The sequence below is a fragment of the Sclerotinia sclerotiorum genome, genomic scaffold, assembly GCF_000146945.2.
Source record: "Sclerotinia sclerotiorum 1980 UF-70 scaffold_21 genomic scaffold, whole genome shotgun sequence".
Lineage (NCBI taxonomy): Eukaryota > Fungi > Ascomycota > Leotiomycetes > Helotiales > Sclerotiniaceae > Sclerotinia > Sclerotinia sclerotiorum.
Genome location: NW_001820815.1, coordinates 73,366 through 89,728, shown reverse-complemented (window position 1 = coordinate 89,728; position 16,363 = coordinate 73,366). Strand labels below are relative to the sequence as shown.

Below are 16,363 nucleotides of genomic sequence, written 5' to 3'. Positions count from 1 at the left end.
TAGTGCTGGCGAGCCAATCGTGGCATTGCCAGAAAACTGCGTGTAACCAGACCAAGAGCTTCCATTACTCGAGTCCATCCAATAGGTTCGATTGTTGTTGCCTCGAAAGACAGAATATAGTTTGCCGTTGTATCCACATATAGATGGTCCATCGCTCGTGAGGCCTCCACCTGCGGCGTTGATTGGTGATGTCCAGCTCGAGAGGTTATGTTGGGTTTCTTGAGACCAGAAAGAGCATCAGATTGAATTGATTGATTCTCTAGCTAAGCAGTTAAGCAGCGAGTATATATTCAAAAAAATGAAGGAATGAGGTTAGGTATTCAGCCTTCGGAATTAAAGTGCTTTGAAATCAAAATATTGAAAGCAAGCAAACAGTATACCAAAAAGGAAAGAATGAATTAAAAGTTGAGTTTTGTTTGCTCCTTATATGCATCATGCAATATATATGCATATGCTGCCAAGATCCCAGGAGGTCAACAGGTTATCTGTCGACATCACATGTATATTACCAGAAGGCGCTCGATACATACACCATAACCTATCATTGAATGTGCACAGAGTTGGTCTATGCGTAGTCCTAGCCCCGTTACTAATTGTAAGAGGAGCCGTCCACCTTCCTGCTGACTTCAACCATTTCGTCCATAACATGGTATTATCGGTTTTGCGGAAGATTCCCACCAATTCACCATGATGATCTGCCATAGTCATCCCATGAGGGCTGTTGCCCGTAGGTGCAGTTACGCTTCTCCAGCCGCTTCCCTTGGTCCAAAGAAGGGCTCGCAAAGAACCATCAGGACGTGGAATTTTGTTACAGCTAATCCATAACTCATGCTTGCCCTCACTCTCGCCGTCAAACATAAAAGAAAGTTCTTTGTTTGGCTTTTGAGTCCATGCATCAAGTCCTGACTTCGTAAAAGCAATCTCGCGTCGGAAAACGAAATCATCATCGTTTCTAAAGAATGCGAGCAGCTCCGCCACAAGAGCAGTACAAATTGCAACTAAAGCCAAAATTGCTGCACCCTTTCCTGTGTCGCCCCCACCCGATCCCCAGGCTCCTGATCCACTATCACCGGCCTCGGTAGCTTAAACTGCGGCATCAATGGCAAATTGTGCGACATTTCTTAGTCCCTGAACCATTTTATTGTAAAGAGAATTGTCGTCGCTGTCATCAGCCTCCCAACATTCAATGTACCCGGCAAAGTGTTCTTGGACAGATCCGGTCCAATAATCTAACCCTCCCATGCTTCTCACAGTCCCAGTTTCGATACTTCCGTATTCGCTAGTCTTGAATGAGTTTTTATCATGACCATCAGCTCCTGCTGCCACAGCCCAATATATCTCATTCTTTGGTCCAAACATGGAGTCGTCCTGTTTTCGATGACATTTAAAACGTTGAAATTGGAGTCGATATGAAGAAGCCTCTGCATTAATTGTTGACGCCTGTTCGGTATTGTTAGTAGCTGCGGGCGTACTTGTAGACCCATCCAAGTATTTAATTGATGCTACGGGACCAATTTGATCGGCCGATGGCCCGGGTTGGTCAGGACCAACAATAATTGTAATACCACTGCTAGCTTCAAGCAGAGCAGTCGAATACTCCTTGTTATCCACACAACCATCTTCATCAATAGCACCAGCAGTTGTAATATCCAAAATCTTGTTTTCAGGCCTTGCAAGAATTTCTTCTTGATTGTTTTGCGCATCTTTGACCATGTCCACTTCCATGTACGGTGTGCTGTCATCGATGTTTAAAGGAATTCCTCTCAAAGCACCACTGTGGCCATTGAGGGAGCGAGTTTTTGTTTTCATCTCTGTGTAGATTTGACCATATTCGGCAACTTCTTCGTCAGTTGCATAGATTTTAAATGCGTTGACTAAACGTTCTTCTAAAGGAGATAGTTCCATCCCTTGGGCACTGCGTGCTGCAGCATGAAGTGTTGCAGTAAGCATTGGATTAGATGGCAGGTTGACCCTGCTTCTGCTTGTTCTGGTCGGAGCATTTCCGGAAAGTCGAGCTCGCAACGCAGCGACTCGCTCTTCATGGGTTGTCAACTTGGATTTGCCCATGATGATTGATTGATGTTAAGTAGCTAATGTTTAGAAGTAGAGTTTGAAATGCGACGACAAAATTGTATTCAGGAATGATATTTGTTTAAACGCTTGATATTGCTTTTCTTGTTCGAGCTGTGATGACTTGATGCTGGGGATTCTCTTGCTCTTTATATTTCCTCCTTTGTATCAAGTTTATGTATATCTAACTGCATGGAGGCCAACCTTCCGTTTTGCTTGGGAATTTACATAACAGACGCAACTCAGCAAGATTCAAATGCTTGCGCAACGGACACTCAAGATCGAGGAAAATTTAATTTTGTGGTCTGCTATTCCTTAAACTGAAAGGTTTGCACTCAGTACATACTCCCTAGTGCCCAGCATGCAGAATTTTGTTCGAAAGTATGTCATCAAAATCCGATTTGCGACTCTAATTCGCCCATGGAGTTGTAATAAGTGACGAAGCCATTTGGTCTTTCCTCGCAGCATTACTTAAGCTGATAACCTTATCCTTGTCTCGATCTTGCATCGATCTCAAAGCAGTGCACAGAGGCTGGCTGGGCTTCAGATCAAATTATACAGACAGCCGCTTACTATCGGATCTAGCCGATCTTTAGAAAATGAGGGGTAGTTTTTTGGCAGAACTTTCCATTGTGTAGCTGGATTGCTGTGCTATTGCGTTGTCTTGTGATACGAACCCAATTTTTGTCGATCTGAGATGCATAAACCTGCAGTTTTGGCTGGGCCAAAAATAACCTTATCTGTCTAGTGGTCCCAACCCCATGGACCTTAGATCAGTTTTCGGTTAAGCGAATGCACATAAAACCAATCTTTACCGCTTTTCGACGCATCACTATTTATTAGGCAAATCATCAGCAACTAAGTACAGAAGAGGAAAGTTTTTGAGAGCTATCTAGCATTCAGTTGAGATGATATGAAAACTGCAGCTTTTATAACCTAGCACTGCAGAAACGATCTTAAACCTCCTGATCTTCAAATGTTTTGCAACACCACTAGTGTAACAATGTGCGAAAGTAGTTACGAAGAAATAGTTTGTATTTCGAAATATGCTCTAAATATTTTGCAAAAGTTATTTTCAGATCTTTAGACCCACCGGCCAGACTAGCAAGATGTAGGCTTAATGATATCCTGTAAGATTACAATATGGAGAAAATGCAACAAATTCCCCCAAAAATTGTTTCACTACTAATGGGGTAATGAGACATACAGAAAACTCACCTAACGTCAGCTACACCCCTAAGTGATTGGCGGGAAAGAAAGTTGGTAACAAAAATGCTCAACAAAAACAAGAACCAGCTATGTATCATCAACAGATTAGATATTCCATAGAGTTAGCCTATGCAATCAGATCGTCCATATCTTCAAGTGGTAGACATTCAGAGACATTTCGTCAGCCCAATCTTCCACCTTTCTTAGTATGCAAGAGTAACCCAACTTCTTAGCACAAACTAAAGTGTAATGACACTCCGAATCTCACCTAGGAATCCAACCTCCTTCAACCGCTTTCAATAAAGGACTCGCCACGGCGCCCATCACCATTCTAACCACTTCCTCACTCAATATCTTCTTATACTTATCCCCCTGTAGCATTGCCACCTCCACAAAAACAACATTTAGGCCCATCCCACCCCTCTTCTTTTCATGTTTGACTTCCTCATGCGTTAGGTCGTCTGTCATCTTCTTATTTGCCACCTCTCCATTCGTCACTTCTCCTTTATCCTTCACACCATCTCCCATTGTTCCATCTCTCACCCCATCCAACCTCTTATTCCTCACCGCTTCATCATCAACCTCCTTCCCATTCAGAAATTCCAAAATAGCACGCATAGTAGTCCCAGAACTAATGACATCATCAATCAAAGCAATCCTTTTCCCTTTGTTGACCTCCTGGGATCTTGGCAGCATATGCATATATATTGCATGATGCATATAAGGAGCAAACAAAACTCAACTTTTAATTCATTCTTTCCTTTTTGGTATACTGTTTGCTTGCTTTCAATATTTTGATTTCAAAGCACTTTAATTCCGAAGGCTGAATACCTAACCTCATTCCTTCATTTTTTTGAATATATACTCGCTGCTTAACTGCTTAGCTAGAGAATCAATCAATTCAATCTGATGCTCTTTCTGGTCTCAAGAAACCCAATAATACCATATTTCGCCTGCATATTCGATACCAATCCAAACCACTCTTCAATAAGCTTGGGATCTTCGCAGAGAGCTCTTTGAAAGTCATAAACACGACTAAAACACGTCTTTAATTTTGTACAACGCTTTACGAATCGATGAGCCCAGAGCTTTCCAACTCTCTTCGCACCTCTTAATTCGAGAATATAATTCGCCATATCTTCTACACCACTTAATTTAGGTGCAAATCCTCTTTCATCCATATCGATAATATACTGAATAAGCACCTCTTCCTCTTTTTCAGTCAAATTAAGATTATTTGCTCGAGTTTCCATTCTGTGAATTCGACCGTCTATTCTATCTCGTAATGTAGTTCGAGGGACTTTGTAGATTTTCGCAGCCTTTCCAACTGTAAGATTTTTTGATTTTTGAATAGCTTCAATAGCTAAGATTATTCTGGCCTCTTTTGATTGTATTTCCATAATAATTCTTTGAAATATCGCGTCTTGAAATTGAATGATAAAAGATATTGAAAAAGTGGCGACTCGCTGATAAACCACGTTATACTTTATTATAATCTAGCCCTGCTTTATATAGAGCGCCCATCTCTATTTGTGATGTATATGCAGAAATTACTTTGGTGTAACGTGCGCTACACCACTTAGTGAATTAGCCACGCAAGCTGTAATCACAGTGTCAAGCTAAGGAAACGAAATGATACAGTGTCAATCGTAGCAAATTGTACATGTGAATGTTTCAACCAAATCATTGTGCCATGGAGGTTAGGGGATAAAAGTTTCTAGTTACTCAAAACAGAATGAGTCAGTAGGGACCTTCACACCATGTTTCATCCAAGATAAAAACTCGATTTGAAATATGAGTCAGTATTGACGCGGGCAAGGAGGTGCTGCATTATGTGTTGGTATCAGAGATATCACAAACCAGCTAAAGAATTGAGAGGGAAAATATTCATAAGATGTATCGATTGAAACTCTTGCAACGTCTAGTTAACAAGCTAAAGCCGAGGGGAAACAATATTACCGCTATTGAGAAAATTACCGCTGCAAAAGGCATTAAAATCTTAACGGGTTTAAAAGTTCTCATGTTAGCCGGTGCATGCAATGCTAGTGGAGTATATAGTGTTTAATGAAGACGTGAAATATTGAATGAAAGGTGGCAAGGTTCAGAGAATGTCATGGGCGAAATGAGTATGGATGTAAAGAAAAAGCCTCTCGTAAAGAGGTGAGAAAAATTGCTGAAGCTGGCTCCAGTTGGGTTCAAGAATGAAGGCACTCGTTGAAAACCACCATAGAGTGCTCCAGCGCGATATTCATGTCATTTGAAACAAAAATCTGTTGTAGGTCAAATGAAAAGCCGAAATGTAGAGCGCTCGTGCCCAGCGGATCTCCAACTTGCCTATTTCGATAGCAATGTCGTTCCTCTGATTTGTCACATCACATCACATCCACACTTCCACTCGAAACTACTTTTTCAATCGTGATTCCACCGCAACAAGACTCTTCAGGCCACTTTTAGGCATACTAATTTGAAAATCTCCCCCAGTCCAGTCAAAAACTAGAGAATGTGAGCTCCATACATATCGCTTTACGAAAATCTCCCGTTCTAGTTGCCAATCCATTTCTTCGTGTCTCATAATATTATCGGATGCACCATCGCTGCCATTGCCGCCACCCCAATCAATGTCCGGCAACCATTCCTCCATGCGACCTCAGAGAAGTGGGCAGGTATTCTCGGAGGTGTTTAGATCTGATATGATTTGGTCGACCTGATCTTGAAGTTTCGTAAGATCGATGTGGCGTGAGTTGATTCCGATTTTCTGGGTTTCGGATGCAATAGCAACTATCCTGGAGACGGTGGTAACCCAGCCGTAAATTTTGGTGATGAGTCCCAGGCAGAGGGTATCGCAAGCCGTTTCGGCTGTCAGGGCAATAATGAATTTCATCGTGAGGCCAAAAGAGTACATCTGATTCTGTCACCACTATGCATGGTCCCCCAGTGGCAACTTCTCACAGGCACAATCAGGGATTGTAAAAGATGAGATAGGGGCCCAGTTAAAAATTGATAGAAATAGCCATCTTTCTTTGGTGGATATCTGACGAAAGTCAAAAGTTCTGGTAAGACCTGACTACTAAGATCTTTGGCCATTGGGCCTTGGGTTTGTTTATAAGCATTGTTCTAAGATAAAGTAGCCTAAATCGTATATGCAGCTGACCGCCATAGAACATAGAAGTTGTTTCGAGAATCATGACGGGAATATTAGAGGCAACCTATAGCCAGGGTACCCAACAGTACACACTCCAATCCAACCATGAAAGGATCCTGATTCTCGGGTCGATTAAATCAAATCACCCTGAAGAAATTAAACCATCCTTGGAAATTTTGAGTTCGGTTTTATAGTCCGGAATACCGGAGATCTTGCTATACGATCTCAACCAATAGTACTAGTTTGACGGTCCCTAGCTTCTTCTTCGTTGCTTCTCAAGAATCTTAAATTCGATCCGAAAAGACTGGCGTGCATTTATCCTCTTTGCAGATGAACCGTCAGCGATATCTTGAAGACAATTGATACTCTTCTGATGCGCGACAAGAATGCGACAAAATTTGTCCAGTAATCCTTTTGAATAGCTCATCAGGATTCACTTCAAATTTTCATGCCAGTTCCAATCTTTTATCAACTGTTTGACACGATAATCAGTCGCCCAGCCTAGGTCAATCTCGATATCCTTCAACAAATCAAGTATTACTTTTCGCTCTCTTGTTTCCGTTAAGCATTGTCCTGCGATGAATAGCGGTTGCACTTGGTGAATCCTCACTGAACCTTCCGGCCTTCCCAGAGCGATACCGCATATCTCATGGCTATGATGGCGAACTTCCATCTCAATCGATCGATAGGAATGAAGCCTATTCGAAACGGTTGTTCTTTTTGTTGTCGATTCGTGAGGTTTGTTGATAAGAAGAAGTATCCTCGTGAAATGATACGACTGCATTGTTGAGCCGCACATGGGAATACTATACCATATTTCGGGAAATGTAGCTCTGGGTGAGTCTTGCGGCAGACTGCCGTCCGTAATTTTGGGTAGACGAGCACATGGGTTGAAGGTATCCGGCAGACCTTGGTACCAAACTTCTAGCTCGTGTGCTAGTTCGTGCCATCTTTCAAGTAGAGTCATTTGATTAATACCAAAAACAGCAGTGGGACTGGCTCTATCTTGGGGGTAGACGTTGTCGATGGAATCCCCTGTAGCAATAAAATTCACGATTTTCGACATGAGCCAGATTAAAGCGTTTGAAATCATATCTTCTCGCATAGACATTTGCAGCCCGGGATATGAGCTTTCCTTGTTGCTTGGAATAACAAAACCTTGATCATCTATTAGAAGTCCGGCTGCACGCCAAAGATCCCAATCTTCTGTATTGAGCCGCGTTTGCACTTCGTTGATGACTATTTTACCGTTAGATTGGTCAAGAATAGGGTAATACGAATACTAACAGGCTGCCAGAAAGTCCTGGCGAGCAAAGTTCCAAAAAGTAGCTCTTCTAGCTACTGATGGCTTTGTTCTAAATGATAATGACCCAGGGGTACTAGGTGAAGGTGAATCTAAAGGCATCATCCCTTCCCTTTCAGCTAGGTCGAACAAGGACTTGGTTCCGCTGAGATGGCGAGACCAAGCATGTAAAGCGTTATCAAGGAATTCATAAACACAAAGTATAGCAGCGGCAGCAATGGTCTCGTCAGCGTCACGCTGTACCGGCTTCGACAAACGGCGTCGCTTGCTACTTGCTTGGGACGGGATGCTTCGCGGTGAGTCTGTATTTCCTGGAGGAGTAAAGTGATCGTCGATTGCGGGTGTAATTGGAATATCATTTCTACCCGTTTTAGAAAGTTCTTCCACCAAGAGTGAAATTGCTCTGTCATAGTATTTTGCAGCAATGTAAACCCAGTCAACCTTATCCGAATTTGGGTAGAGCTCCATAAGTGCTTGGGCACTTACTATACCACCCACAATGGCCTTCCTCCCTCCCACTCGCGAAAGTTGTTTGGCAGCATATGCGCATACTGAATATTTAAGCAAAGGGTTCGATACGGCGAGAACAGGTACATGATGTGCGAAGTAACATCCGAGGTCGAATAAATCCATCCTAATAGGGTTAATTGTATCCTCAGCTTTGGTATAGTCCTTGCTCACCATTGTCCAGTGGTTTCCCCGAAATGTCTCAATAGAAATGCAACTTCATGCTCTCTGACACTATCGACATCATTGATGAAGGTATTCGTCTTGGAGAGTGATCTCGATGATGGGTCGACTACGGGTGAATCTAAGGGGGAGGTTTTAGCAAATTACTCTTTGAACAAGAGGAAGCAATCATCTCCATACTCAAACGGCCTTCCGGTCCAGTAGGATTCAATATAAAGTCGAGGTTGTTGACCGAGTGCTGCGGAGTGTTAATGCCTCTTGGTGATTGCACAGGCACCGACAAATGGCGCATGTATTCTATGTTGGTAGTGGCAGCAGTCGAAAGAGCTTCTAAGCCTGGGGCTTTCTCAAATGACGGGTAATGATAAACGCCGTCGCCGGTTTTGTCCACAACGCCAGTGGTGGGAAGAGCGGAGTGTATGGTTTGTTCGGGTTCAGGACTTGCTTCCATGTTATATGGATCGATGACATTGAAGAAGGTTACTGTAAGTTGTCTTGTCAGCTCCAAACCCTTCATCTTGCGATCTAATATCATCTACAGATAACGCACCCTTCTTCGGCACATCAACCCAAACGCTACTCTCGTCGAATGTATTCCGATATGCGTAGAATGCTCCCAACCGGCCACTCGTTTCACCAGGAATAACACATTCACCACCATTCATAGAAGCATTCTGCTGATGTCGAAATACTACTCCATCACTAGGTACGCATTGTCGTGAGGCCTTGAGACATTGTCCACAGCTTGGCTTAATTTCATCGCATTTTAGTTTCCGTTGTCGACATGTTTGACTGGTAATAGTAAAAGAAGATTAGCCTATTGGCCACTGGAATGTCTGATACGGACGATATAAAGTGATGGGAAACTAGTTACCATCCTGTACGAGACCGCATTGCTGAAACAGCATTATTCCAACACACGATTCTGATTAGGTTGTGCAATCAACGGTAGGTAATAAATCCGCATATTCTATGAATGCTTGGATATTTTTATTTGTACGGTAATACGAAGGAAGCATTTTTGGCAGGTACGAAGTATTCACGATGATTCCCCGCAGTAGTACTAGACAAGGTTTGGCCTAGACTTTTTTTTGATGAAGGGGTAAGCCCGAGCAGGGGTCGGTTGAGATGGCCCAGCCAGATTCACAAGCTTACATCAAATATATGCATCCACTGTTGATCCAACAAATAGTCCTATCAAACTTCGATGTAATCAAAGCACAACCTCACGATATCTTCAGCTCTGTCAACGTGGCAATAGGCTGCAATGGCTAGGTCCATAGCGGGCAAGAAAGAAGGAGACTGCCGCCTTCCTTAGAACTACTCAAGTCCTACAAAAAAACACAAAAGCCAGTCAAATCTGCTCACCAACATCTCCCAGCTTATTACCTGTCAGAAATATCGATGAAAGTAGCATTTTCTTCGCAGCCATTATTGTAACACCACTTCTTTTGGGCTGTACAAATGTATCTTCACCCGTTTGCCTTTCTCAACACTTGATGCAGGATAAAATTCCCGTCTCAATATACATATAGGGCTTGGATCTCCTGGTGGATTTATTGCGACAGTCGCCTTGGCTTGATATTTCAAAGTATCTCACCAATTTTGCTCTATGTTCCAGTTCTAATGAGGCTGGAACATTTTCAGGGCGCAGATATTAGTTTCTCAATTTCTACAATTCTATCATAATTGGCTTAATAGTCCACCGTTTCCTATAGAAATCCATTCAAGACTCACTGTGATGAGGTGTGTCACACACTATAGCGTGGTCCCTAATTCTCGATGGAGATTAAGCTATTCCGTCTAACGTCTCAATGAGAAGTTTTTCATCTGGGTGTATTTACGAATTAGTCCTTCCGGGTTTTCGAACACTTTACTATTTCTGCGCCAACGCCTGGCTTTAGTGAGGTTAGTGGCTGAAATTTAGACAATTTCGGAGCTCGATTCTCAGATACCCTCTACTATTACCTATAGCTTCTGTGACCAACACGGCACCGGGAAATCGTGGCTCCAAGGCATATCAGAAGATTGCTAGACAAAAAGCAGCCATTTTATGCAGGAAAAGGCGTGGTTGAAATTTGCGATTGTAAATACTCAAATATGTGGATCTGCGCAGCTTTTCCTTCTTTTTGTCAAAAATTTCTCAAAAACACAATAAATATCATTAATGGCAAGCAATCTTGAAGAGATTTTGTAAGACTTCAACTTCGATACATTGCCAATAAGTGCAATTAGATCATAAAACATCCGGAACTACCACCGCATCTTCTTTGGATACAGAGCCTACAGTTATAGATATCACTGGAGAACTGAACTTCTTCACCATTACAACACTACAACTTTCCTCATGATACTCCCGCATAATGAACCCAGGTCTTTCTTCGATTGAAGGCAATTCTTATTACAAACAAATCTGAGGCATCGTATGATCACTCGTCGAAATGATGTGGAAAACCAAGTCTTGGTTATGCAGCAATAATTATTTAGTTCCATCCTAGCAGAATAAAGAGCCCGATAATCTCTCCCAGGAGCAGAAAACGTCATTAATTGATCACACTGACGGCCCTGCATACCCGAGATCGAGATTAATTTGAAATTCTTTGGCAGACGCAATACGCTTCAGCCACGGATCCCCAGACAAATAATACTTTGCTATAATCTCAAGGATTGATGGTGACGCAGATGCACTGAGGATATTAGATCATTCCTAGATTTCAACGATGGGTTATACCGCAATTGCGATTCACTTGATATAAAAACAGAAGATACGGCTGCTCATGCTTCTAATTAACAAGCATGGACAATCCAGATTTCCGAAATTACCCTCATGGATCAAGATCCTTCATGACCCTTTTAAACTTTTCCATTTTGATAACTGTCTAGGCCAAACATTCTGATTAGAATTTAGTTTTTTTCAAGTGCTGTCAAGTAAACCACCGAGGCTCCTATCACCAACACCATCCTGTAATAACAGTCAGGAAATGCGAATGCCCAGCTGGTCGCATTATGTCTTCGGTCCCCTTTAGGTTCTTTAAAATTCATTCGTCACATTTCTGGATGTAATTGTGAAGATCCGGGCATCAAAGGGAAAAACATGTAGATACTCCGTATCTTCCTCCTGGGTTCACTGCAGACTGTAGGATGACGCAGTACATTCTCTGACTTTTTACTGATAAAAAAAGAATTTAAAGAAGAGTATGTTCATTTCTCTTTGCTTTGAATACCACCGTGATATCCAAGCATCAATTTCCTACCTTTTCGGAAGGATTCAAGATTACTGCCGACTATTTTTGATCCAAGACAACGAACTAGGGACCGCCCCATTTGAGACGCAATTGGTGATACTGCTTGTAAGATCCCAGATGCAGAGAGCCTTGTATACTTCGTGGGTGACCTCAAGAAGATTGGTCACTTGTCAATGGCGACTGTTACATTCTATTTATACGTCCAAATGTTAAGAAAATACGCGGTCTCTGGAATTTACTTTCAAAGTGGTCACACCTCATTGCTTTTGGTAAAGAAACAATTCTCCATATGGTAGTCATCAGTTTGCTAGATTCGTAGGGCAAACTTCTCTTGCTATCATTCGTAATGGATTGGGAAGGGCGCGGGGACTTTCATCCATCATCCATCTTCTTCTACATTTCTTTTGAAAGGAACGATATCTCGTTTTCGATCTCAAGGTCAAACAACCATTTCCATTTCAAAATCTAGTATTATCTTCAAAGTCAATAATTATTACCTGCTTATCTTTTCCTTTACCAAGTATTGGTAGAGCATTGAAGGCTCTTCTCTCCTCCCAAATCACCTTTTTTTCTTACTCAATGCATTTCCTTACTAATCCCAGTGTTTCCTATGTGCAGTTGAAGAACGACTCAATCCAACAAAAGCTGTACAAGTCATACCAAGCGTCAAAATTCGTACGCATTCTGATCATGAGATCCTAACAAGCTCACACTCTCTTTTCTTAGATGACTAGTGTTCGAACACCCACTGTAATCTTATTTCCCTCGTCTACTTACGCTGTCGATATTACTTTAATAGTATTCTATCCCTATGCTAAAATCATTTATATCTATTATCGAGCCATTCAATCTCTTCTTAGCGCGCTATACTCCAGCTTGTCTCGCCTGCACTTTCTCTGCCTTTATTTCATCCACTGGTACCTCTTCTATCTTAGTATACGACCTCATAACTTCCCCCTTGACCTCCCTTATGTCCTACCTAAATCTCTCCTCCACTAGTCGAAGTTTCCAAACCTTCTAGTAACTAGAATCTAGTCTAATCATCCGAGTCATTTAGCATATTATACTCATAATCACTCAACTTAGGTGAAGATTCATATTACCACATACAATATCTCCTTTAAAATCGAATCTCTCCTAACCACCGATAATTTTTCTACACACCTAGCTAATGTTTTCAACCCCCGAAATCTTCCTTTCTTATAATCTAAACGCTAGTGAGACGGCTGGAGCAAGAATATACACATAGTTGTAAGGGTATAAGAAATAATAAGACTTAATTAAATAACTCTGCTCATTGAAAATAAATACAATCTTATAGATCACCGGATATAGTGTTACGAGGTTTGCCGTCTAGATCACGTGGAAGTGCTCTAGGCTCTCGAGGTGGTTTATAACTAGGCGTCAAGCAGGGACTTAGAGTAATGGCAATGATGCAATTCGTAACTAATAGTAGAGTGTACTAAATGATTGATCTTGAGCACGAAGCTCTATACAAAGAAAATCCATCTTGATTATATAGACCTTCGTGTTCTGAAAGTCGATCGACTCTTGAAGGGCCGATCGATTCTCAGGGAGTCGGTCGGCTTTCGGATCAGGTGACACTTGTCACATGATCCTGCTAACTAATTGGTTACCTGATGCGGGTTATGTTACGCCGTCGTAACACTAATCCCCTCATTTTATAAGAAACATATCTCAGACCTGCTTTGCTCATAAACAGAATCTCCTCCCCATTTAGTAGATCGAGAATATTTATCTCTATAATTATTTTATATCCCTATCATCAATCCATCTTTTCAGCTCTCCTCTATCCCCCTCTATTTTCTTTCCCTCTCTATATATTCCCATCTCTAATCTAAACTTTGAAAATAACAAAATCTAATCCACGAATTTGGTTTACTCTTTTACTAAATAAAGAGTAATCTGTAATGCTGCATACGCTTTCACCTACAAAATAAAGCAAAAGGGATGGAGGGTAGAAGAAGAGCGATACCCACGAAGGATAATGACAAATGAAGTTGTAGGAAAGAGGAAGGAGTAGAAGGAGTAAGCTATAGCTTTTATACCTAGCTGAAAGGGTAATAAAGCTAGCCTAGCTCTTTGTGGCCCCTTTGACATTCTTTCCCTGAAACCCCCATACATATATCCACACATCATACACCCACTAAATCTCATCCCAAATCCCTAGATCTTCACCTTAAACCATTATATCTCACCTCACCTCATTTCCCATCATATCTCCCCTCCATCCCACCCAATCCAGCACCCAAATCCCAAATACCCAAATCCCAAGTACCTACATAAAACACTATACCCCAAAATCTCCTTCCCCCTCCCCAACCCCGCCACACATACACACTGTACCTTCAAAACCTTCATATAAAATTTACATCAAACTCTACAATCATTATCTTCTTCAAACATAAAACTAAAATCAACTCTACCACTACCACTACCACTACCACTACCACTACCACTACCACTACCACTACCTCTATATACCCTTCCTTACCCTCTCTCAAACCCTAAATCCTAAACCCAATACCCGAACCCCAATCCCAAACCCCAATCCCCAAAATCACCTAAAAAACCTTCCAATTTCCCTATACAAAATTCCTTCAACACTCTCAATTCATCTTTATTCTCATCCTTCTATTTCCCTTCTCTTTCCCTCTTTCTTTATCCTTGCCTTCTTATTTTTCAAAACAACAACAAAACAAAAATAACATAACGTGGTTTATCATCGAGTGGCCCATATCATCGAGTGGCCCACTTTCACCTCAATTTACACTTTCAAACCCATATTATTCAACAACAATTGAATCAATTGATTGAAACTATTAAGAATCTAATAATCTAGGATCTATTACATTATTTTGACAGGTTCTTGCATTATGTCCTGTCTTTCCGCATTTACTACAACATCGATTAGAAGATGCTTCCCCATTAGAATTCCCCCCTTTTTGACGCTCATCGCGTTGAATCTGAATATCAACCTCTTGCTGAGATAATATATCAAGAGCCTCTTGTCCAGTGAGCACTCCTCCTTGACGTAATTGGGTTTTTTTCGCGCGTCGACGCTTGCTTAATGCTTCATTTGCTGTCCGAAGTGTACGAATCTCTGTATTTAAAAGTGTGTTTTCATGAGCTAATCTCTCTGTACCCTTAGCTAGAGCTAGTACAGTCTCGAATATAGGTGTAGGAGAGCTTGCTTGATGACGAGTTATTCGAGATTTAACTAATGTTGATTGAGAAAGAGCTTCAGTTGGGTTGCGAGGGGTTTGAGAGATCCATTGATCTAGGTCGAAAGAGGGGGGGGTAGGTGTGCGAATTCGAATATCTAATTTCGAGAGTACAGCTTCAGGATTAAATGGGATTAAATCTGTTCCTCGGAATCCTGATTTCATATTCTGAGAAGTGATTGATTCCTCGTATGCAGCTTTAAAAGCTATAAAGAATTCAACCTTCGAAATATGATTGATATGTGCCTTGATAAATCCATCAATTTGACCACCATATGAACGTTTTAGATTGCTAAAACAGCCAACATCAAGTGGTTGAGTTAAATGACTTGAATGCGGTGGTAAACGTAAACATATAATATCGTTCTCTTTGCAGTATGCTTGAAAAGCTACTGATTCGTGGCTTTCATGCCCATCCAGTACCAACATTCGATATTTGCCCTTTCTTCGATTCTTAGTATGCTTGTCGAAGTGTTTCAACCATTCTAAACCCGTCTCATTATTCGTCCACCCATTAGATGTAGGTTTAATAGCCCATTCCGTAGGAAGATTCGTTTCGGTGTACCAATTGGAGAGATGAACTTGTCCTTGAACTACTAGAAATGGGGGAATAGTTTCACCCTCTCCATTTCCGCATATTATTGCTGTAGCCCATTCTCGATTGCCTGGCTGTACTGTCTTGCTTCTGCCATTTCGTTCAGCACTAGTTACTACCATTGCTGCACATATAATCCCCATCATAAAGCCTGTTTCGTCGAAATTGTAGAAATCTCCGTCCAAAATGCCGTATTTCGCTCGCATATTCGCAACTAGTCGAAACCACTCTTCAAGAAGCTTAGGATCCTCACAGAGAGCTCTTTGAAAGTCATAAACACGACTAAAACGCGTCTTTAATTCGATTCGACGCTTTACGAATCGATGCGCCCAGAGCTTCCCAACGCGTTTCGCACCCCTCGATTCGAGAATATCATTCGCCATATCTTCCACATTCTTTAGTTTAGGTGGAAATCCTCTTAAATCCATATCGAGTATATATTGAACAATCACCTCTTCTTCTAATTCTGTAATCTTATGACGATTCGCTCGAGTTTCTGTACGAAGAGGTAAACCTTCCATTCTATGTCGAAGAGTCGTACGAGGAATATTATAGAGCATAGCAGCCTTTCGAATGCTTAATTTTTTATCTTTATGAATAACTTCGATAGCAAGGAGTATACGAGCTTCTTGATTATTCGAATTCATTATAGGTTGTTGATAAAACGCGTGTTGAAAGAGACAGGTGTAAATTGAGGTGAAAGTGGGCCACTCGATGATATGGGCCACTCGATGATAAACCACGTTATAACATAAACACTCTTCATCCTTCATCCTTCATCTATATAACCAATCTCACCCTTCTTCCCTTTCTTCCCACTTTTCCTCACTATTTACTTATCTATCTATCCTTCTACATCTATTC

At 41.5% G+C, this 16,363-nt stretch overlaps 6 protein-coding genes across 6 annotated transcripts; 1 reads left to right on the top strand and 5 right to left on the bottom strand.

Annotated features, from left to right (window-relative positions):
* Positions 1-432: 432 nt before the first annotated feature.
* SS1G_12394 (predicted protein) lies at positions 433-2,067 on the bottom strand (the record flags this gene model as incomplete). The annotated part of the gene is made up of 2 exons (XM_001586360.1): positions 433-1,063; positions 1,193-2,067. The coding sequence occupies 2 exons, from the start codon at positions 2,065-2,067 to the stop codon at positions 433-435; spliced, it is 1,506 nt and encodes a 501-aa protein (XP_001586410.1).
* Positions 2,068-3,543: 1,476 nt separating this feature from the next.
* On the bottom strand, positions 3,544-3,897 carry SS1G_12393 (predicted protein; the record flags this gene model as incomplete). Its single annotated transcript, XM_001586359.1, has 1 exon — positions 3,544-3,897. The coding sequence occupies one exon, from the start codon at positions 3,895-3,897 to the stop codon at positions 3,544-3,546; it is 354 nt and encodes a 117-aa protein (XP_001586409.1).
* Positions 3,898-4,175: 278 nt separating this feature from the next.
* SS1G_12392 (hypothetical protein) lies at positions 4,176-4,532 on the bottom strand (the record flags this gene model as incomplete). The annotated part of the gene is made up of 1 exon (XM_001586358.1): positions 4,176-4,532. One exon carries the CDS (start codon positions 4,530-4,532, stop codon positions 4,176-4,178), a length of 357 nt encoding a protein of 118 aa, XP_001586408.1.
* Positions 4,533-5,392: 860 nt separating this feature from the next.
* On the top strand, positions 5,393-5,853 carry SS1G_12391 (predicted protein; the record flags this gene model as incomplete). The annotated part of the gene is made up of 2 exons (XM_001586357.1): positions 5,393-5,439; positions 5,766-5,853. The coding sequence occupies 2 exons, from the start codon at positions 5,393-5,395 to the stop codon at positions 5,851-5,853; spliced, it is 135 nt and encodes a 44-aa protein (XP_001586407.1).
* Positions 5,854-6,156: 303 nt separating this feature from the next.
* On the bottom strand, positions 6,157-9,846 carry SS1G_12390 (hypothetical protein; the record flags this gene model as incomplete). Its single annotated transcript, XM_001586356.1, has 9 exons — positions 6,157-6,368; positions 6,584-6,636; positions 7,234-7,660; positions 7,709-8,358; positions 8,406-8,523; positions 8,562-8,897; positions 8,965-9,206; positions 9,415-9,493; positions 9,783-9,846. The coding sequence occupies 9 exons, from the start codon at positions 9,844-9,846 to the stop codon at positions 6,157-6,159; spliced, it is 2,181 nt and encodes a 726-aa protein (XP_001586406.1).
* A 4,656-nt stretch (positions 9,847-14,502) lies between these two features.
* SS1G_12389 (hypothetical protein) lies at positions 14,503-16,146 on the bottom strand (the record flags this gene model as incomplete). The annotated part of the gene is made up of 1 exon (XM_001586355.1): positions 14,503-16,146. One exon carries the CDS (start codon positions 16,144-16,146, stop codon positions 14,503-14,505), a length of 1,644 nt encoding a protein of 547 aa, XP_001586405.1.
* Positions 16,147-16,363: the final 217 nt, after the last annotated feature.